The following is a 22,200-nucleotide window of genomic DNA, read 5'->3' as shown; positions in this document are numbered from 1 at the left end:
CTACACTTAGCTAAATGGACTGACATAATCTTGTGCATGGAGAGAAAGGAACCTTGCACCATCTCATCCCGTTTGCTTGAAACAGTTTTCTTGGTTGTCTACAGGTTGAGGCTCTTCTGGGAATATAAACAGTGGGTTTGGGGTTATGTGTTGTTCTGGGGCCTCAGGTTATCCCCACCTATTTCAGCTGAGATGCTGGAGAAGAATGATAAGCACAAGATTCAAAGGAAAAGTGAGCATTCCCACCTTGTGTAGGTCCTTCACTCTTGGTGGTACATTGTCTCGGATTCTACGCATGGCCTGGAGTGGTGGCTCATTGAAATAAGGCGGCTCCCCATCTATCATTTCTATTACCATGATGCCAAGAGACCAGATGTCCACCTGCAACATAGAACCGATTACAGTGCAAATAAGCTGCATTGAACATAACCTTATGCAGATGTTTAATTCTCTTTGTCATTTCACCTTTTGTTTTTAAAAAGGTCATTTGTGGTTGGCATTACAGGACTCTGTCTTAAGATGCTGACGACACACATCTGATTTCAGATTGGCCATACGTTTAGCTTCAGTAGCTAACATTGCCTTTTTGTTCTCACCTGAAAGCATTTTCTACCAAAACATTATCTTAAAAACCCTGTTTGAGGGAGTTTAAACTATGGAAATGAAATTTATCCATTACTAATTGTCCTCACATCTCAAAAGTCCACATGATTGGTGTTGGAAAGCCTTTCTAGGATAACAAAAACCAACACCAATCTAGATGGAGCATGAGAGCTGTGGGGGCACAGTGGTTAAAACGCAATATTGCAGGCTAATTCTGATGTCTACCAGTCTTTTGGCTGTTCGAATCTGATTGGCTCAAGGTTGCCTTCCATCCTTCTGAGGTCAGTAAAATGAGGACCCAGATTGTTGGGGGCAATATGCTGACTCTATATACACTTAGAGAGGGCTGCAAAGCACTGTGAAGTAGTATATAAGTCTAAATGTTATTGCTATTACCATAAGTTGCAGGACTCTCAGATTTCAGCTGCAAAGATCCTGGCAACCATTAGCTAAAGAAAAGGAACTCCAATCATCCCAACTCAACCCCCCCGAGCAAAGAATCAGGTTTTCATTGTCTTTCTTGTGGAATAGTAAGAGCAATGATGCTATGGATGAAATAACTATCCCTGCCACTGCATTCTGGATTAAGTCCAGATGGTCCAATTCTAGTTCTAGACCAGTGGTTCCCAATGTGGGCCCAGGCCCCACGGGGGGAGGGGGTCAATTTGATTTTTAATGGGGGCAATTTGAACCTTGTTTATACCAAGTTAATGGCCTTTTAAGCTTCCTCCGCATGAGTAGAGTTCACTCTTTGAGTAAAGTAAGAATTATATGTCACGGGGGGGGGGGGGAATCAGGATTTTAAAGATGCTTAGGTGGGGCATGGCCAAAAAAAAGGTTGGGAATCACTGTTCTAGACCAGTTCCATCCATTCAACACTATCTGGACCCAAGCTGGAAGGAGGAAGGAAGTTCTTTAACAACATGCCTCCTACTCAACTCCCTGAGTCAATCCAGAAAGATACCCTTGTTGATGATATTGGAAGTCACCAGCTGCTCAAAGAGGAGCCAGGATGGATGCATTACCTCCATCCTGAACCCACCAAAGGTCATGGTATAATCAAATGCATCTCAGTAATATGCCCTGGATGGATCCAGACTGGAAGAAATATGTTCAAGTTGAATTGATTTAAATAAATAAATATTTAAAAGGAGATTATCGTTTTCCAGAGATAATCTATGTTGCTGAATGGAGCAAGGTCATTGTTTTGCTTACCTCGGTTCCATATGGTAATCTTGAAATAACTTCAGGGGCCATCCAGTATGGGGTTCCGACAAGTGATTTTCTTTTTGGAACATCTTTTGAAACTTGAGCACAGAATCCAAAGTCCGACAGCTTTATCTGAACAATAAATAATACATCATGCAGTGCAATATTAAACAGTGAATATTATTCCAAGTTGTTGAGCAGACCCATAATTTGGATTGTTTAACACATTTAGAGGAGGAACCTTCCCCCCCCCCAATGTAGGACAGAAACTTTGTATCAACTGGAATAGTTGACCATTGTTAGATGCATCGGCCACCAGCAATTAGTGGAATAAAAGTATCACCTGGATAAATTTTCAGTGCTGAGAAGGATTTTCTTTCTTTCCCTCTCTGGGCTACCTCTACCAAGCAGAATAGGAAGCACTTGTCAGAAGACTATTTCAGGAACCAATAGCAGTGAGGTATTCAGAGAGCAGTTTACTAAGCCAAATGGAATTAGGTGATGATGATAAAAGTTGCTAGTCTGTAGGTTCCCCATCCAATTAAATTATATCAACAGCTCATTTTCTAAGATTTCAATGCTTTCAATACTAGAGCTGAGGTGGCACAGGGGTTAAAGTACAGTACTGCAGGCTACTTCAGCTGACTGCTAGCTGGTTTGGCAGTTCAAATCTCACCGGGCTCAAGGTTGACTCAGCCTTCCAGTCTTCCGAGGTGGGTAAAATGAGGACCCAGATTGTTGGGGGCAATAGGCTGACTCTGTAAACTGCTTAGAGAAGGCTGCAAAGTACTATGAAGCGGAATATAAGTGTAAGTGTAATTGCTATTCTGCCCGATGAGAAACTTAATTGCATTGTCTTGCATACCCCTCATTTACTCTTATTAAGGGAACTTTTTCTCTAGTTTGTGAAAAGAATTATTTTGACAGGATGTTTCCTGCTGCTCCTCTCCATGCACAATTTAGAGGTTTCAATCTGCATGCTCCTAGAATTATTAGTTCTAACAGCAGAACTGTCTCACAAAATTCAGGAAAATGCAAATATCACTTTATAACTGCCTTTTGGTTTGCAAATTGATTCGCGAAATGTAAACTGAGAAATGCAAACATAAATTGGAATGCACACTGAATAAAAACATTCTTGTTTATTACTATTATTGCTATGAACTGCTACTAGCTTCATCCAACTTTCAACAGTTTACTGTAATAAAATCAAAACTGTCTCTAAGTAGTAGGATAAAAAGTGTGAGATTTCCTCAATTTCTTGTATTCCTTGTTGGAGGGAGACTGTTGCAATTCAGCTAGTTTTATCCAGTTTGGGTGAAGTGGTAGTGATGGCAGCGGGAGCTTCAGTCGGCCCACCCACCCAAACATCATCACGTCCAGTTTTTGACACTCTGAGCATATGGGGAAGGTCCTGCACATGCGCGGAGGTGGCACATGTGCTCACATTTGCGAACCGGTAGCAAAGGTAAGTTGATTTCACCCTGAATGATGGCTTTAAATATATGTGTGTGTGTGTGTGTGTGTGTGTGTATATATGTTATGTTTGTGCTGATAAATAAATAAAGGGAGACTAGTATAGATCTATTTCAAGCTATTTAGCTCTCATCAGCTAGCCATACCCTTGCTGGGAATCGAACCTGTGCTCTATTGCTTCTTAGGCAGATGTGTTAACCATTGAGCTACAGAGCTCGACTCCTTATCAGCCAGGCCAGGGTGAAAGGTATATATTTAAATATATATATATATTTGCTTGGTTCATACCTGAAAGAAATGAAAAGGTTCCCTTTATCAACTCATGGCAGAAACAATCAAGACCCCCTTCCTGTGCCTGAAGGAGAATAATGATTGAGCCTTGAGTCGTGGGACTGAAGTGGATTAGATCACATTAGCAGCTCATTTATCATGTCAGGATGCAGTCTGAGATCAGAACAGGGAGCTATCAAAATAATTAATAAAGAAGCTTTCTAAATGTTTGTATGAATGGTGCCTCACATTTTATTTGTGGCACTGTTTATCTTATTCTGGCATTACTTTTCATGCCTTTTTTCTGCTTCTTAATTCAACATCAATCAAATAAAAATTAGAAATGATTGTTACTATTTATAAAACCATAGCCCAGCCATCCATGGCATAAACAAAGTTCTTTTTATACCATGAAAGGGAAACAAAACAATGGATATTTTTGAATGCCAGATCAATTTCCCTTTATTGAGGAGCGGAGGAAACTTTTGCCCATCTTTTGCATGTTGAAATATAGAAAAGATGGTTTTAAAGTGGAAGGGGGCGGTAGAATGAGATGATTATACAACCGTTCATGACAAAATGTGCACTGCAGACAATGAACATAATGAGACATTGTGTGCATATTATTAAGCAAAGATCAGGGGAAACCAGCCAAAAAGCATTCAAAATGATATTCTCTTCTTTTTGATGTAAGTTTAATATCTTCCCTGAATATATGCAATTTGCAAATCAGGATAGATGAATCTGTCTGTTTTGATTTTACTCAATTTTTTTGTATTTTATTTATTTTATTTGGTGAGGCATTTGTTTCCATGCATTACTACAGCGCTTGGCAAATGTTGCAAAAATAATAAAATTGTTATGAAAATCTGCATGCATGTTTGTCAGCAAGTCTGTCCACAACAACAACAACAACAACAACAATAATAGAAGAAGACAAATAACTGGAAAAATATAATGAAATATCGCAACCTGGCCATCGAAACTACATGGTTATGGATGAAACATGTAACAGTGATGCCCATTGTCATCAGGGCACTTGGTACCATGTCCAAGAATGTTGCAAAATACCTCAAGAAATTGCAGCTTCCTGCAATAACACCAGAGGAACTGCAAAAAACTGTGCTACTCAGAACATTGTATATTTTCAGAAGATACTTGGTTGATACCTAGGACGCTGGCTGGTTGGTATCAACCATTAACACCAGTCAGTGGTAATTGTGATACATTTTAAATGTTCAGTTGACTGAGTTTCATGTTTAATGAATAAAAGAGATGACAACGATGACAACAACTGAACTGGAAAAAAAATCACAAAATATTGTGACCTGGCCATTGAAACTACATGGTTATTGATGAAACATGTAACAGTGATACCCATTGTCATCAGGGCACTTGGCACCATGTCCAAGAATTTTACAAAACACATCAAGAAATTGCAGATTCCTGCAATAACACCAGCGGAACTGCCAAAAAAAAACTGTGCTACTCGGAACATTGTATATTTTAAGAAGCTACTTGGTTGATACCTAGGACTCTGGCAGCAATCCATATCAACCAGTAGCACCAGTCAATGGTATTTGTAACACATTTTTAAATGTGCAGTTGACTGAGTTTGATTTTTAATGAATAAAAGATAATAATAATAATAATAATAATAATAATAATAATAATAATAATAATAATTGAAACAAACAGTTGAAGAAGAAAAACATGCACTGGCTGATTATTTAAAAGACACTCAAGAACATCTATTAATCGAAGTAAAGAACAAAAATCTACTGAAGGCCCAACAGACAAAACAAGAATACAGAAAAGATGTGATAAAATCAAGAATGGAGAGTTGGCAGAACAAAGCACTGCATGGTCAATTTCTGGAAAAAATAAAAGATAAAGTGGACAGTGAACAAACTTGGTTATGGTTAAAAACAGGTACATTAAAGAAAGAAACAGAGTCACTAATCCTGGCTGCGCAAGAACAAGCTATCCGCACAAATGCCATTAAGGCCAAAATCGAAAAATCCTCTGATGATGCCAAATGCAGACTTTGCAAAGAAGCTGATGAAACTGTTGATCACATACTCAGCTGCTGTAAAAAAATCGCGCAGACTGATTATAAATTGCGGCACAATTCAGTAGCACAAATGATCCATTGGAATTTGTGCAAAAATTATAATATTAAAACAGCAACAAACTGGTGGGAACATCAGCCTGAAAAAGTCACCGAAAATCAGATGGTCAAGATCTTGTGGGATTTCCGTATACAAACCGACAAAATACTGGCGCATAATACACCAGACATCACACTGGTTGAGAAAAATAAGGTCACAATCATAGACATCGCAATACCAGGTGATAGCAGGGTCGCCGAGAAGGAACATGAAAAAATCGCAAGATACCAGGACTTAAAAATCGAAATTCAACGACTATGGCACAAACTAGCAGTGATAATTCCAGTGGTAATTGGCACACTGGGTGCTATTCCAAAAGCACTGGAATTACATTTAAAACAGTTAAAAATTGACAAAATCACCATCAGTCAAATGCAAAAAGCCGCACTGCTTGGATCTGCACGCATATTACGAAAATACGTTACGACATCCTAGGCCCCTGGGTGGGGCCCGACTAGTAACCAATGCCAAATCCGGCGAAACAACTGGCTGCTGTGATACAATTGTATAATAATAATAATAATAATGATGATGCAATAACTACCCAACTTGGAACAGCTTATATCCTCCAACGTTACCTTAACAGTTCCTAGGTCCTTGGATAGGACTTGAGCTGTTGCGCTACCAACCAGCCCCAAAGGCGGTGAATCTCACCAAAGATTAACCCAATAATAATAATGCAATTCTCTTAATTTGTGTATCTTTGTCTTGATTTTTCTTGGTTTTTACATATTCCATATTTCTAACATCGTTTATTTCTCTGATAAGCCCATTTGTTTGTTTCTTTTAATTGAAGTTCCTGCGCAACATTCTGAATTGTCAGGATTTTGACGCACAGACTGATTTGGCTGGAGGTATGAACCGGGGCAGTTCATGTATAAATTCAGGCTGAACAAATTTTCCCATGTCTCTTGGTAAATAATGAAAGCTGCAGGCAAGCAGTGTAAATTTCATGGACAGGTTGTTAACATGTTACCGAAGTCATCTGAACTTTGACAGTGGTCCCAATTAAAAAAAAAAAAATCAAAGCCAGAAAAATTGACAAATACTTACTCGCCCATCACTAGTGAGAAGTATAGAGTCACTCTTTATATCCCTGTGAATAACTCCTTGATTGTGAAGGTAGGACAATGCTCTTAGGACAGACAGGCAAACAGTAGCAATCTGTTCTTCATTCATTCTGGAATTTAGCAGGCAATATAGGAAAAGAAAAAGCATCATATGTTTATTGCTGGGATACATTCTCCCCCAAAACATCACTACAAAAGTAAGAAAATATTTCCAATGTTTCAAAATAAACAGTGAAAAACACTCAGCCTTTTTTTCCTGAGGGATTTCTTACAAATTAGAAAGTATGTTACTGCCAATTTCAAAAAGCCCATTTATCTAGTGGAGCAGTATTAGCTTTGGTTAGCAGAGATTTTCCCAATGTTGGGAAAAGTCTTCTCCATTACCATGCTATGTATCATAAAAGAGAATGAACTTGGTGCCTTCTACATCCACTCTATCTCTTCTGTAACACATTGTCTATATGGGCTCCTGAGAACTTGTGTATTTTTCCTCCTCCCATCTGCAGATGCAGAGAGATGAGTGACTGAAGGCCACCTATGGAGACAAAGCTTGTCTGGCAGATGCAGCAACGATAGCCGGAGGTCGCGAGGTCACTGCACCCCTAAAAATGGGATGGGGAGTAGACCATGTCCAGTTGGAGTATAAGCAGGTATAAACGCCCAATAGCACTCAGGTGGAAATGGCTAATTATCTACTGCAGCTCAGGTCATGAATAGCTCACCCAACAGGATTAACATTTCACCCCATAGCAACCTGATACTTATGTAAAAGTTGCAGATACTTTGATCAGATCTTCCAGGAAGGTCCTATAATGTTCAAACAGCAATTAAGGAGTGCATCTAATGAATCTAATCCTAGTGACAGCATTTAAGGAAGAGTTTTCTACAAACATCTGCTTGCAATCATATAATTGCAAAAATATTGGCCTGGTGACTAATATTTCAGAAAATAGCCCTTAGCGAAAGCAAAGGGAATTTTTAATGTGTGGGCTGAAACCAATCTTAAAAATAACCCTGATTTCACAAACCAAGTCATACAGCAAATGAGAGAAAGCCCCATTTTTAGCAGAAAGCAATTTGCTATTCAAAACTCAATATGAAAACTTCTGAATAGAGAGAGATATATCTGCCCAATCCTGATGGGCTTTCCTATTTCTGGCCTTTCTTAGCCTGCTGAGACTTTTAGGATGGTTTTAGAATAAGATTGATTTCCAAGTGGAAAATATAAGGCAGGTGTCAAGCTCAACTACAGTTGGCCATATTTAAAGGACTATCTTTTATTTAAGACAGCTTCCCTTTATATTTATTTGTTTGTTTGTTTTCCTTGTTTAGCTCTTGAGTTTTTCTTTGAAGAGCAAAGTTGTAAACATAAACAATGTTTTAATCCTTCTGAAGCTCTTTTAGCTCTTTCAGATTTGTCCTGTGTTTTTCAAGAATATAAAGTCACTTGAAGCTAGACAGTATTTTGTTAGGTAAAGAAAGAGACCACTAACTACTGGAAACTGTTTTAGCTGATTTACTGGGATATAGGCATGTTATGAAAGGTACAGGAAGTATTCAACTATTAAATTATGCCTTCATCCTTTAGAGCAGTGTTTCCCAAATTTCTTCCTGCATTATTCAAATCACTTATCAGAAAATAGCAATAGTACCTAGATTAATATACCATTTTATAGAGCTTTACAGCCCTCTCTAATTGGTTTACAGGGTCAGCCTCTTGTCCCCAACAATATGGGCCCTCATTTTACCTACCTTGGAAGGATGGATGGCTGAGTCAATCTTGAGCCTGGTGAGATTTGAACTGCCAAACTGCAGGCAGTAAAAGTAACCTGCAATACTCTAACCATTGTGCCACTGTGGCTCTTAGTGAAGTTCCAGGACTAGCTATAAGTTTCTTCTTTCACCACCATCGTAACGTTGAATCGTCACTGAACGAATGTTCGTGACTCAAGGACTACCTGCATTAGGTTGAATTTTAACTATCCTTGCCTGTGTTTTAAATTTCTATAGTCAGTTTTTAACATTTTATTTGGGTGCTGCCCAAATTCCTTCTATGAGGGAGATGAGCTGTTTCTAAATTTTATACCTTAATAAAATGAAAACAATATAATGGAATGATCTTTATGTCATTTCAATAAATCACCCTTGGTAATTTTAACAATTTTTGTTTTAATAGGAAAAACTCTGGGAGATTTTCAAATATATTTTAGTACATGTGGCAATCTGTAAGTCAATTTAAATATCCTTAGTGTGATGGGTGATTTCATGCGTTGTTGAAAGAAAAGAAAAAAACATGTTAACCCAATTTTTGGTAATTTACCCAAATTTGGGAAGAATTGCTCTAAAAAATGCCAAAAGAACTTCATTTATGCATTTAACAGCATATTATTATCATTCAACAGAGGAAAGGTTGGACTTGAAAAAGATTCGGGATAGAATGCATCCACTTTGGAAATTAAACCTGTCAAATCAGCATGCATCTCTCCTTCATTATGTTACAGTTTTATCTGTCGATACTGGCACAAAATATGTTTAGCAACTTCCAAGGTTGCTATAGAAACAGTGGAGGGAATCAGTGTGAAGAACCAAAATGGGAGATGCCCAAGTCTGCCCTTCTCCCTCTTCCTCCTCCTTTGTTCCTGTAGTTGCAAAGGACGAAAGAATGAATGAAAGGGGCGCTTTCTGCCTTGCCTTCGGAGAATTCCCCTTTGCACAAGAGGTCAGTGGGGATGCAAGGCTCTGCCTGGGGGAAGTTTCATTCTTTCAGCAGAGAGAGAGAGAGAGAGATACCTCATCTGCTTCAGCCCCCTCATCTTACAGACAGGGCATTGACAATGCTCCCTCGGCGGCAGTTTTCTGCAAAAGATCAAATGGCCAGAAGGCAGGACTTGGCCGCAGAACAAGCTTACCCTGTGTGAGTCACTATATCTGTCAAAGCACCGCCTTCCAGAAACTCCATCACCACCCAGAGCTCGTCTCCCACCAGGTAACTGTTGTACATGTCGACCACGTTTTCATGGTGATAGTCTCTCATGATGACAACCTGGAAGAAGAGCAGAGGCTGAAAGGGCAACACAGTCCAGGGGCTTCCCTGCGAACATGTGCCAAATGAGCAGAGCATGTTCAATCCTGTCATTCATATTTGGATGCTAATTCTCCGTAGAATAATGTTAAATTCAGACTCACTAGACATGAAATTATGAGGTGGAAATGAGCCTAGGTAGAATTATTCCTTCATGTATAGAAATGAAGATCAATCTGGTTAAAAAAAAAAAAAGATGTGGTGTGTGTGTTCTCCTACATGTACCGCGTGTATAAAACTTTAATTTAGGACAGGCACGATCACTCATGCAGGAAAAAGGAAAACAGCCTTGTCAACAGCTATGGATGATAATGGGATCTTGACATCTGTTGACCAAATGATCAGCAAAAGCTTGCTGCACCTGATCCTTCCTGCATTTGAACAAGCACGCTTTGGGGAGGCATACATTGGTCTTTGGAGGTGCACGACACTACTTTTGCTGAATAAGATGATCTTATCTGAGACACATACTACAACCTTGACATTCTGATGCCATCGGTGGTCTTCTCTTAGTTCTGCAGACAAGATATGCCTTGGAGGAGAAGTTCAGAGGAAGGATGCTGCTCAGGGCCCAGCAAACTATTTCCCTGCAAAGGGTCCAACTGAGGCCCAGATGTCTTACACATCTTTTAGGTAGGACTGAAACCCTGGAGAGTTCAGTACAGCAGCTCACCAGTGATGGTTCCATCCACATATGACCCCTCCAAGAGAAAGAACTGAAGGTTTCCAAGGGGGAAAAATGGCACAAGTTTAGAGATCTGAAAATGGCTACAATCCCCGACAGATCTACGTCTTAGAAGCATCACGGCAGGGCTGATCTTTGAGGGAGTATTCATCAAACAGCGGATGCCAACTAAAATTTGTACCCCAAATGTGATTCTATTTTTTAAAAAGATCAGTGTAAATCACGGCTGGTTGCAATTACATTTATCCAGTTTGAACATCATGCAAACTGTTGTTACTTTTAGCCAGAAACGAGAAGAGAATGTGGCCACACTTCAGAAGGAGAATGTATTTCATAGTAAGAACTAGCAAAACTATGTTCATTGGTACATTCCAAGCTCCAAATAGCCATTTTAAGTGTTCCAAGGATGTTGTCCCTACATCAGGAAAAAAAATACCAAGAAATAAAACCTTTTCCAAGTAGTTCTCTTTCGAATGGTCCAAGTCACATAAATGGCATGTTGCTTTCTGGATAGACTAGCACAGTGGGTCCTTTTCAAATTCTTCCAGTGCTAGCAATTTTTAAAAACATGTTGTTGTTTTTTTGCTGCTTCTGCAGGTACTGCATTTGTTTAAATATTGCTACCTGAAAAAATTGCCAAATGCAGACTTGCCCTTATGCATTAGAAAGAAAGAAAAATCACAACCTTGTGACCCTTATTAATGGGGTTCAGGGGTTGTGTTTGAAGTGGCCATATAACACTGCCTCTCTTTCTTTCCATTCGGAAGGCTCTAGAATTGATGCTATTGTTGTGCTACTCGATTGGTATGAATGGTGCTGATAACTGCTTTCTGGGAACTCTTTGTAAAATTTGTAATTGTACTTATATCTGATTCTTTACCGTTTTAAAAAGATGGACTTAGATATGTAACATAGCAAATCACAGGTAGACAGCAGCATGTTCCAGTTGACCAAACCAAGGCATATTGACTTCCGTATATGTGATCATCCTTTCCTTTTGTCAGCGTAATGATTTAAAGCTGACCAGCCAATGTAAAGCTGATGCAACTGTAAAGCTGTTGAAATGTAAGGCTGATGAAATGAGGATGAATCAGCATTGGTATAGCCGCTTGAAGACCATGAAAGGGTCCACTTTACCACTTTAAGAGATGTCTATATAAAGGAGGCCATGAAAGGGCGTATTTCTCTCTCTCTCGTGTATCTCTCTCCTTGTGTCTGGTATCCATTGCTAAGTTCTACATGTAGTGTTAAGAAGATTGATTGCTTGTCAAGTATTTGCTACCACGTATATTTCTGTATATGTCTTGTATATAAACCACTGTTAAATGTCTAAATCTCTGTGTGCTGTGTTTTGCTCCTAATAGTAGTCACACTGCAAACACTCTGACATCTTTCAACTCCAGAGTATAATATTCACTCTGATACTGTGTGAAGATAAAATACCCTGGACAGTATTAATTAGTGTTCATGTTTATTCTTCTCTGCTCAGCCTACAGGAAAAACCAAAACAAAAGCAGAATAATTACTGTTCTAAAAATTCTAAACATCCAGATGCCTGCTAAAACTATGGTAAGTAATTAAACACTATCCATACTGAGCTGAAACTGATACTTCAACTTTTGACTCCATTCATTCATTTAAATCAATGTCATGAATCTGGTTAATCCTTCTCTTCCTGAATAAGATTCCATTCTGCCACACCGAAATTTTCCCTTTGATGGCAAGTGTGTGGCTTTTCATTTTAAACTATGTTTATTAAGGTTACAGTTAAGATATTAGAACAAATGGATGACATCTGCTCTGAAAGTAGGGTCAATTCAAAGCAAGATAAATACTGTATATAACTTTATTTATGCTTTTAATGTATCTTAAATGAGAATATGTTCACACCTCCATTTTTATTTTACCACTGTTTTTCAAAGCAATTAACATGATTCTTCCCATTCCCATTTTATTCTCACTGTCAGGGTTTACCAGTGGCGGGTTGCAGGCGGTATGCCGCAGTACGGATGGTTCCAGTGCGGTGCTCCGGAGGGCCCACCCATCCGAGCTCCTTACCTATATTTGAGCTCTTTGGTGCTTCCGTTGTTAACAGTTGTTAAGTGAACCACTGCAGTTGATAAGTGAGTATCCTGGTTGTTAAGTGAATCTGGCTTCCCCACTTTGCCCATCAGAAGTTTGCAAAAGGTGATGATCAAATGATCTTGGGACACAGCAACGATCGTAAGAATGAACCAGTTGCTGATCATCTGAATTTGGACCAGATGGTTATGGGGATGCTGCACAGGTCGAAACTGTGAGCACCGTTGTCACTAAGTGAACTGTTGTTAAGCCGAGGGCTACCTGTACTGTATGGAAAGAAATGAAGGGCGCAAAAGAACCTTCTTAGGGTTCCTAAAGGACCTACCTCATTGAAGAGCAGTTCCCTTCTTTGCTGTTTCCTGAGATCCATCTTCTTCACAGCCACTTGCCTTCCAGTGTGCTTCTCTGTGGCGATGCAAACTATTCCGGTGGAGCCTTCCCCAATCTTGATAAAGTTGTCCAAGTATTCTCGCGGATCTCCCGGGCTCACCACCAGTTGCAAAGCTGCTCGGAACTGCTCGTGCGACACCCTGGAGGGCTGTTGGTCGGAGGAGGAGCCCCAGCTTGGCGGAGGGTAAGAACTTGAAGTGATGCTGGGGGAGCTTGGGTAAGAAGCTGTAGAAGTATAATGTGAGCTCGGCTGCAGAGAAGGCTGGTGGTTAAAGTGAGAGAATTTGTGATAGAGAGCAGAGTACTGGTAGTCACCACTTGAATAGGCGGCTTTGCACTGACTCTGAGGTAGCTTTGTTGGGCCTCGCGGATATGTGTCTGATCCAGAAAGGGGTGGACTGACTACTATCTGTGCTCGATCATAATCCAGCTGTGGAAAAAGGCATATCAAAAAGTTAACTTCTGTTTTTGGTACAATCGTGTGCTCCTGAAATAATGAAGGACGCAAACATTTACTTTTTTTTTTTAAAAAAAACTTTCTTCTTCAAGTATGTCACCCTCCAAACTGTCTGCTAGATGGATGCCTCCAGAAACACGTGTTTTAAAGATACCTTGTTCAATTAGTACAATGTTGCCCCTTTATGAAAGGCTTACTTGTTGTCTTCTCAAGCAGGGCAGAAGACATTGTTCAAGAAGTAGGAGAGAAGCAACTGATCCCTCACAAAATTGGCTTTCAGAGGATGAATCTAAATCTTCTGATTGCCAAAATTAGGCAGACTTGCAAGCAATCGTCTTTTAGGAACAGAAGCTCATGCAGAGGTGGTATTCAGCAGGTTCCGACCAGTTCGGGAGAACCAGTAGCGGAAATTTTGAGTAGTTCAGAGAACCGGTAAATACCACCTCTGACTGGCCCTACCCACATTATTCTCTGCCTCCCGAATCCCAGATGATCGGGAGGGAATGGGGATTTTGCAGTAACCTTCCCCTGGAGTGGGGAGGGAATGGAGGTTTTACAGTATCCTTCCCTTGTCACGCCCACCAAGCCACACCCACAGTAACGGTAGTAAAAAAAATTGAATCCCACCACTGGTATCATGGCCTACCAATTTGTTATGCTGAACAAATGGTTTGCTTGAAAAAGATTCCAGGTCCTTAAGCCTGGTCCTTCTTTCTAATCAATGGAATATTGTTTAATAGGAGGAGAACCCCTGGCCTCATCTTTGGAGAGTGGTTGATAGAACAGACAGTTTTGACCTGCTTTTTCAACAGAGCTGATTCTTGTGGAAATCCTTGGCTGGTTCCTTTTGAAGATGTATAACCTCAGACTCCAATCAAGTCTAACCAGAACAGAAGATAGCTGCTTCTAAGCCCGTGATGGTGAGCCTATGGCACACTTGCCACAGGTGGCACGGAGAGCCCTCTCTGTGGGCATGTGAGCCGTCGCCCCAGCCCAGCTCCATAGCCCATGTGCGTGCCTTCCACTGCTTGTCAGAAGGCCGCAAAAGGGGATCACATGACCACCCCCACCCCCGGGACCTTGCAACCGTCATAAATATGAGCTAATTGCCCAGAATCTGAATTTTGATCACCTAATCATGGAGATGCTACAATGGTCGTAAGTACGAAAACTGACCGTGAATCACTTTTTTCAGTGCTGTTGTAACTTTGATCACTAAAGGAACTATTGTAAGTCAAGGACTACTTTTACTTTGTATGCTTTAAAGCAGCGGTCACCAATTGGTGATCCATGGACCACTCGTGGTCTGCGAGAAAATTGTGGTGGTAGGCAGAAAAGTTATTTGCATTTTTTATATTGCACTAAATACTATTTGTCTTTTTAAAAAAATGATATTAGTGGTCCACTGGATTTAAAATTATGAATTTAGTGGTCCCTGAGGTCTGAAAGGTTGGTGACCCCTGCTTTAAAGGACTGAGAGATAACTGGCTGGTCACGTTTAGCAAGTGAATGCTAGATTAGAAGAGAATTGTGTGATCCAGCTGGGCTGCTCTTACAACTGTCACCGTCGAAGCGGAACAGCAATTGCCCTGCCTGAGGGCAAATTAAGGCAAAGCTCTATGCAATGTATACCTCCAACATATACCTTGTATTCTTCCATGTCAGGTCACATGGGTGTCAGTTTCTTGCTAAGGGGACAGGAGAGAGGATTTTGTGTTACTTCTCTCGATAGGTTGCGATCTGAGGTAACCCCCCCCCCCAAAAAAAATCAGCAGTGGTGGTGGTTGTTCTCCCAACTGTTTCTCCACTTGCTTTTGCACCGTGGGTACCTAGGTCTTACAGCAAAGCTATCCATACACAATGCCACAAAGGGTTTCGTTGATCAGCTGGCTTGATGCTGATCAGGGAGTGATTTCCTGTAGGTCACCCAGCTGGTTTCTTTGTGTGGGAAGACTGGGGACTTGCCTTTCCCTGCTTCCAGTCCAGGACTTTAGCCAGTGCATCATACCAGCTTTCTTAGCCAAGTAGTTCAAATGAAAATCCACCCTTGTCAGGAATAATTATCCTTAGCCAAAGGGTAATTGACTTCTAGACCTTGAGTTCTCTAGAACTTCCATCATCCTTGGTTTAATTTTAGAAGTGGGGATGAGACTGAGAAAAATTATGAAAAAATGTAATGGGATCATATAGAATGCCCATAGAGCACAAAACAGAACAAGTTATCTTAAAAAAAAACAACCCACTTTGCCAGATACTACTATACTAGTGCGCAGGAACGTGAACCTGTGTTTTCATTGATTCCCGGCAACTGCCTGCTTTAGTCCTTGCAGGTTTTTTCCTATAATATACTAATATTTATCCGTGACCCGTCAAAACCGCGTTCCACAAAAGCGCGGTTGACGAAAGCGCGTATGTGACGTCATCACAGGGCGACGAAAAAGATCGAAAAATTGAAATAAAAATTAAATTACAGCAAGCCGATTCACATAAAGGTAAGGGTTAGGTTTAGGTTTAGGGTTAGGGTTAGGTTAAGGTTAGGTTTAGAGCGTTAGCGTTACGTTTAGCGTTAGGTTAAGGGTTAGCGTTAGGTTTTTCGTTAGGTTAAGGGTTAGGTTTAGGGTTAGGTTTAGGGTTAGGTTAAGGGTTAGGTTTAGGGTTAGGTTTGGGGGGGTTAGGGTAAGGTTTTCGCTTTATTTTTACATTTTTCGATCTTTTTCGTCGCGCTGTGATGACGTCACATACGCGCTTTCGTCGACTGCGCTTTTGTCTACCGCGGTTTTGTGGTGGAACCATATTTATCTCTCTCTATATATATAAATGGCTGTGTGTGTGTGTGTGTGTGTGTGTGTGTGTGTGTGTGTTCCAGCATAACTCTGGAACATCTCAAGCAATTTCAACCAAACTTAGTACAAAAATGACTTACTCTCTGGAAAAAAACACTGTGGAGGTAAGACAACCTTAATACCCCTCGGGATGTGTGTTCCGTTAAGATACAGCCTGGTTGTGCCTTAAAATGGCTCTATTATACTGCCATAAAATGGCTTCTACTGTACAGCGCAGTGGAGTTGTCATGGTAACAGCTTCACGGTACTCCACAAGGGGGCTCCCTCTGGTAAGGGGGAAAATCCAATATTAGAAATTATGTTTCATTGCCCTAACTAGGTAACATGATATCACTTAACTAGCACTGATGATGTTGCCTAGTTAGGGTAATGAAACATCTACAAGAAAAGAAGCAAGCTTAGAGAGCATTAAGAACCCCTAATATTTATAACATTATTTAATTAACCATGGATGATAAAACCAAAACCACAGTGCATTGGGATCTGACTTCCATAGCATTGAGAGAATTGAACCAATACATGAAAGAGAGTTCTACTAATGGATCTTACTCCTAATGATGGTAGAAAAACTCAGATTCAGTGCTAGACACTTGATCCTAGTTGTTTGCAGGCAAAAGCTAGGGTGTAATATCAGCTACTATGGAAGGAAGATTGTGAACTGCATGGCTCTTTGGTGTAATGCACCAAGGCTGTGCAAAGGAGCCAGAGGAGAATGAATTGCATTTTTTTTCTCCCTAGCTTTTTCCCCCCTCAGGTGGGCGGTCCACATTTTTGGAACATCTGAATGTTGATCCATTAGTTGCGATGGGAATTAACTGACCACCTTGTCATCTGAGCCTGATGTTGTGGGCTAACAAAGAACAACTGTCCCAAAGTCACTCAGCTGATGGGGGTAGAATTCACAGTCTCCAAGTTTCTAGCCTGGAGCCTTAATCACTGGCTCTCAAAACTGAATCTGTAGTACTATAGTACTGAAATCTGTGTCATACAATATATCCTTTCAATTGGAATATTAATAGGCAAAGGTTCCCCTCAAACATATGTGCTAGTCATTCCCGATTCTAAGAGGCAGTGCTCATCTCCGTTTCAAAACCAAAGAGCCAGCGCTGTCCAAAGACGTCTCCGTGGGCATGTGACCGGCATGACTAAATGCCGAAGGCACACGGAACCTTCCCATCAAAGGTGGCTCCTACTTTTCTACTTGCATTTTTATATGCTTTTGAACTGCTGGGTTGGCAGAAGCTGGGATAAGTAACGGGAGCTCACTCCCTTATGTAGCGCTAGGGATTCGAAATGCCAAACTGCTGAACTTCTGATCGACAATCTCAGTGTCTTAGCCACTGAGTCCCTGGAATATTAATAAATTATACTAAATAATTTCTTTACTCTAGGAAAGCATGAATTATATTTTTTAGCAATTGATTTACAGCTTGATAAATATTATTTGCTGTCACAAATACACTTTCTCATGTTTGCCTTTACAGGTAGTCCTTGACTTACGACCACAGCTGAGCCTGAAATTTCTGTTGCTAAGCGAGACATTTGTTAAGTGAGTTTTCCCGCATTTTACGATCTTTCTTGCCACTGTTGTTAAGGGAATCACTGTAGTTTTTAAATCAGTCAAACTGTTGTTAAGTGAATCTGGACTTCCCCATTGACTTTCTTATTAGAAGGTCGTAAAAGTGGATCACATGAAGCCCAAGACCCTGCAACTGTCATAAATGTGAGTCAATTGCCAAGTGCCTGAATTTTCATCACATGACCGTGGGGAATGCTACAAGTCATTAATGTGGAAACTGATCGTAAATCAGTGCCGCTGTTAACTTTGAACGTTCACTAAATTAACTGTTGTAAGTCGAGGACTACTTGTATTGAGTTTGACTACTGATCCATTTAGTTGCACTTTGATTATAACTGATTTTTTAAATGTCTAAGCCAGTCCTTCTCTCATGGACCTTTTATAGAAGCGAACCAAAAAGTGGCTTTGACATGGATCTAGGATTCTACAAAACCCACTTTTCCTGGAGTTTCACAATATTTTTACATTTAGGCATCTGAATTAATTGCACCAGCATTGAGAAATAAGCAAATGGCTTAAAATATAAGGCCAAATTGCAAGAGATCATCTCGAGTAAATAGGATGGAAACTGGAGCTATATATAACTGGAAGAAGTCAAAATCAAATGAAATCAGATCTCAGAGATGTTTTACGTGAAGATAGTTGTTCCTGGTGGAAAGCTTGGAATCAGCAAAGGAAATTAGAATTGGGGACCTCCAGTAAGGCAGAGGATCTATCTCAGGGGTGTCAAACTTGTGTCATCACGGCGCCGTCACGTGATGTATCGCAACTTCCCCCCGTTGCTAAACCAGGTGTGGGCGTGGCCAGCACGTGATGCATCTGGCCCATAGAGTTTGACAGCCCTGATCTATCTGAAAGAATAAAAGGGAAGAAATGGAAATAATATCTGAATACTATTAGGAAACATGCAAAGGGAAATTGTCAAAGCCGTTAAAAAGCTAAAGTTGAATATTTTGGACATGTGATGTGACACCCAGAAAAATACAGCATCTTTCACTTAATCCTCCAGGGAAAAACTGAAGGCAAACGAGGTCCAGGCAGAAGAAGAACATCATGGCTTCAAAACCTAAGCGACTGGTTTGGACAAAACTCAGCAGCCCTTTTTCATGCGGCTGTTGACAAAAATAGAATTGCCAACATGATCGGCAATAACCTATGATAGATATGGCACAAGAGGAAGAAGAAGATTAGGAAACATGTGAAAAAACTGGAAAGCTTTACTCTGGAAGGCTATGCGGGGGGAAAAAAGAAAAAGCTTACTCTTGAATTGGGCAAGATAAATAGATGGGATAGATGGATGGATGGATAGATAATAAGAGACTGAGCTTCAAGTGAGACAGAAAGATGAGTAGAATGAAAATAAAAACACAAGGCTTTCCGCCCTGCAGCTAGCAGAGTTAGGGTTAGCTTTGAGAGCATGAAGGATTCAGGAATATTGCTTGGCCACTTGGCCAACCGTGAAGTAAGGAAGAGCATCAGCAATGAGGGAAATTGCACAATAGATCTGATCTGACTGGACAAGCTCCCTTGAAGAGTTCAGAAGCAGACTGTACCCAGCAGAAGATCCAACCAAAAGATATTAAGCATCCAGGGAAAGAATGAAACTGCTACACGAGACTTTTGCAGAGACTGCTGTGGACATTTATTTTATTATTTTTTTTGCAAGGAAGGGAGGAGAGCTGGATTGTTTACATATGTCCTGCTCTTTTGAAATGTTCTGTGCCCTACTTTTAAGGGGATTGTTGTGGGTAAATTGCTATCTGGGCAGATCTGTCTGGGGAGCATTAAGGAGATTATCTAATGGAGTTCAACAGCTTGCCTATTTCTTCTACCTGCATGATACTGTCTATACATATATATTTGGGTTCGTGTTGTTTTCCTAAGGCAAGTGGTAAAGTTGCTTTTGTTGGCTTAGAACCATGGCTTAAATATTTTTTTCTTAGGGGATGAACAGGAGGGAGTCATATGCTGTTTATAGCAGACCCCACTTCGACCCTAGAGATCTGGCAATACGTTTTATTTAAAGTGAAAGTCATCAAAATTAAAGGTTTCTGCTTGGAAAACCTCTGAAAGAGCCATTTCCTCAAACCTTTGCAGTTGCTGGGTTAAATAGGAGCTGTATTTATTTACAGATGTGTTTAAAAAATCTTTAATTGGTCAATATTATTACTTGTCTCAATGTTAGCCTAGTAATACCTGAATATAACTTGATAAGGATAGAGTAGATTAACATAAAAATCAGTGAATGTAATCACAATGGACAATTTTTACTGAAAGCTAACTCTAAAATTAATATATAGTCACAACCCCTGGTATGCCCAAATATGGGAGGAAGTTCACTGCTTCCATTCTCTGTCCAGCGGCTCGTCACAAGAGACCATCCAGACAGAAACCCAATATTTTTACTGTTGCCTTTGTTACATTTGTGTTGTATCTAAGATGCAATACAGCACAGGTTCTAATCCCAGTAAGGGTATGGCTAGCTGATTAGAGCTAAATAGCTTGAAATAGATCTATGCTAGTCTCCCTTTATTTATTTATCAGCACAAATACAATATATATATGTATGTATGTATGTATGTATGTATGTATGTATGTATGTATGTATATCTCCTCCAATGATAGTAAGATTGAATATCTGCAGAAAATTTACAATATGGAAATAGAAAAATGCAGCTCACCTTCTCCAGCATTATTTTAGAAAGATATAAAATAGGATGCTGCCATTTCCTAAATCTGTGATGGCAAACCTATGGCACGCATGCCTGAAGTGACACGTGGAGCCATGTCACCTAGCATGCGCGCCATCGCCTGTTCCTCTTCCGGGTTTCTTGTGCACATGCGCGCGCGACAATCAACTGTCCTCCCTGCTTGTGGCAGTGCCGGAAACTGGAAGAACTGATCTTCCGTTTTCTGGTGTGAGCATGCGCGATGGCCAGCTGATCATTGCACACACATACGCACCAGTAACCAGAAGTTACTGTGTGCATACCGCATGCCGGAAACTGGAAGTTCATTTTCCATGCCCCCTGGGCAGCTCCTCTTCTGGGTTGCGGCCCAAACGAGCGTGCATGCTCCTTTTTTGGCACTCGGTGCCATAAAGGTTCACCATCACTGTCCTAAATGATCTTCTAAAAACATTTATTCAGAGTCCCCAAATTGATTCTTTCTAATCTACATGAGAAGTAATGTTGGGAGGGGAAAAAATGAATCATACTCTACGAAGCAAACATCACACCAATATTTACAGTTTTTAATCCAATTTGCTTCTGAAGTTTCAGAATTCAGTAAACAGCAGTCTTTATGTCTCTTCGCCGCTTTTTATTTCACAAGTCTTGGCTCATTTTTTAACATGCTAATACTTGACGTTCTCAAATAGAATAATGTAGAATAATGATTCAAAAAAGAAAAAGCAGAGAAAAAAAGAATAATAAGCCTTTTGTGAAAAGAGTAATTTTCAGCATTGTGCAAAGCAAGCAAGCTCGTAACATCTCCACGGTGGGTGGGTGGGGTGGGGGTTTAGAAACAGACTCATGATGTAGCACAATTACAAATAATTATAGCAGTGACTTTATTTAATCAATCAATTTCAGTGGTAAAGCACGGGGCCGGGGGTGGACAAAGCAGAAGCTCCATCCAGCGTTTAGTTACTAGTTTCACTGCTGGCTGCCAGCCAGAAGTCCTCTGATCCATGTTAGTTAAATGCACATTAATCTGAATTTGGCAGTGTAATCAAGGACCCAACTGAACTGTGAAATTGAATTCTGCAGTGCAACTTCGTTTGACCATTTTATGCTAAGGCTGTAGGGAGGAGCGACAGGGGAAGCCTGCCGCAGCATCAATTTATCTCCGTAGGTTGCTGCACAGCGAGGGAACAACTGAGTCTACTCAGCGCAGGAAAAGAGAGGCACAGCAAGAATCAGCCCTATTTTACCACCTCTGGAGATTCCTTCACTGACTCTTCTTTTTTAAAAAAATCTCTTGGGAAGTTTTGACAAGAAAAGGATTTCCCTGGCTGTTGTGAAGGCTAAAACCAATGGGTGTGCTGGCCAGTATATTTTAAAGACCTCTCATTCATTAGTTCCAAAACAAATGTGCCTATTATCTTCTAACTCTATCTTGGAGCAGCAAATTTCTGGGGCATAAATAAATTGGGAATGAAAAACAGATGTATGTGATAATTGTACGTGAATGCAACCTTTTAGGAAGAGCTCAGAATATTTTATGAAAGGATAACAATAGAGAGTCTAAGACAGGCCAAGAATTTTATCTGAGCTAGAAGA

The 22,200-nt window shown here is 40.3% G+C and overlaps 1 protein-coding gene across 3 annotated transcripts in view; it reads right to left on the bottom strand.

The window, feature by feature from the left end:
- Positions 1–22,200, bottom strand: part of PAK5 (p21 (RAC1) activated kinase 5) — a 121,853-nt gene that overhangs the window by 5,861 nt on the left and 93,792 nt on the right. For all 3 annotated transcript variants that reach the window (XM_087716865.1, XM_087716864.1, XM_087716863.1), the window contains 5 exons: positions 12,974–13,468; positions 9,709–9,842; positions 6,783–6,909; positions 1,819–1,944; positions 247–381 (listed from right to left, as the gene is read on the bottom strand). In XM_087716865.1, coding sequence (XP_087572991.1) covers positions 247–381; positions 1,819–1,944; positions 6,783–6,909; positions 9,709–9,842; positions 12,974–13,468 — 1,017 coding nt within the window. The remainder of the gene's footprint in view (positions 1–246; positions 382–1,818; positions 1,945–6,782; positions 6,910–9,708; positions 9,843–12,973; positions 13,469–22,200) is intronic.

The sequence above is a fragment of the Thamnophis sirtalis genome, unplaced genomic scaffold, assembly GCF_051295495.1.
Source record: "Thamnophis sirtalis isolate CommonGarterSnake01/CBP01778 unplaced genomic scaffold, rThaSir2_p1.2 scaffold_5, whole genome shotgun sequence".
In the NCBI taxonomy this organism is placed as follows: domain Eukaryota; kingdom Metazoa; phylum Chordata; class Lepidosauria; order Squamata; family Natricidae; genus Thamnophis; species Thamnophis sirtalis.
Note: the sequence above shows the minus strand (reverse complement) of the source record. Positions and strands in the feature narration are given on the sequence as shown.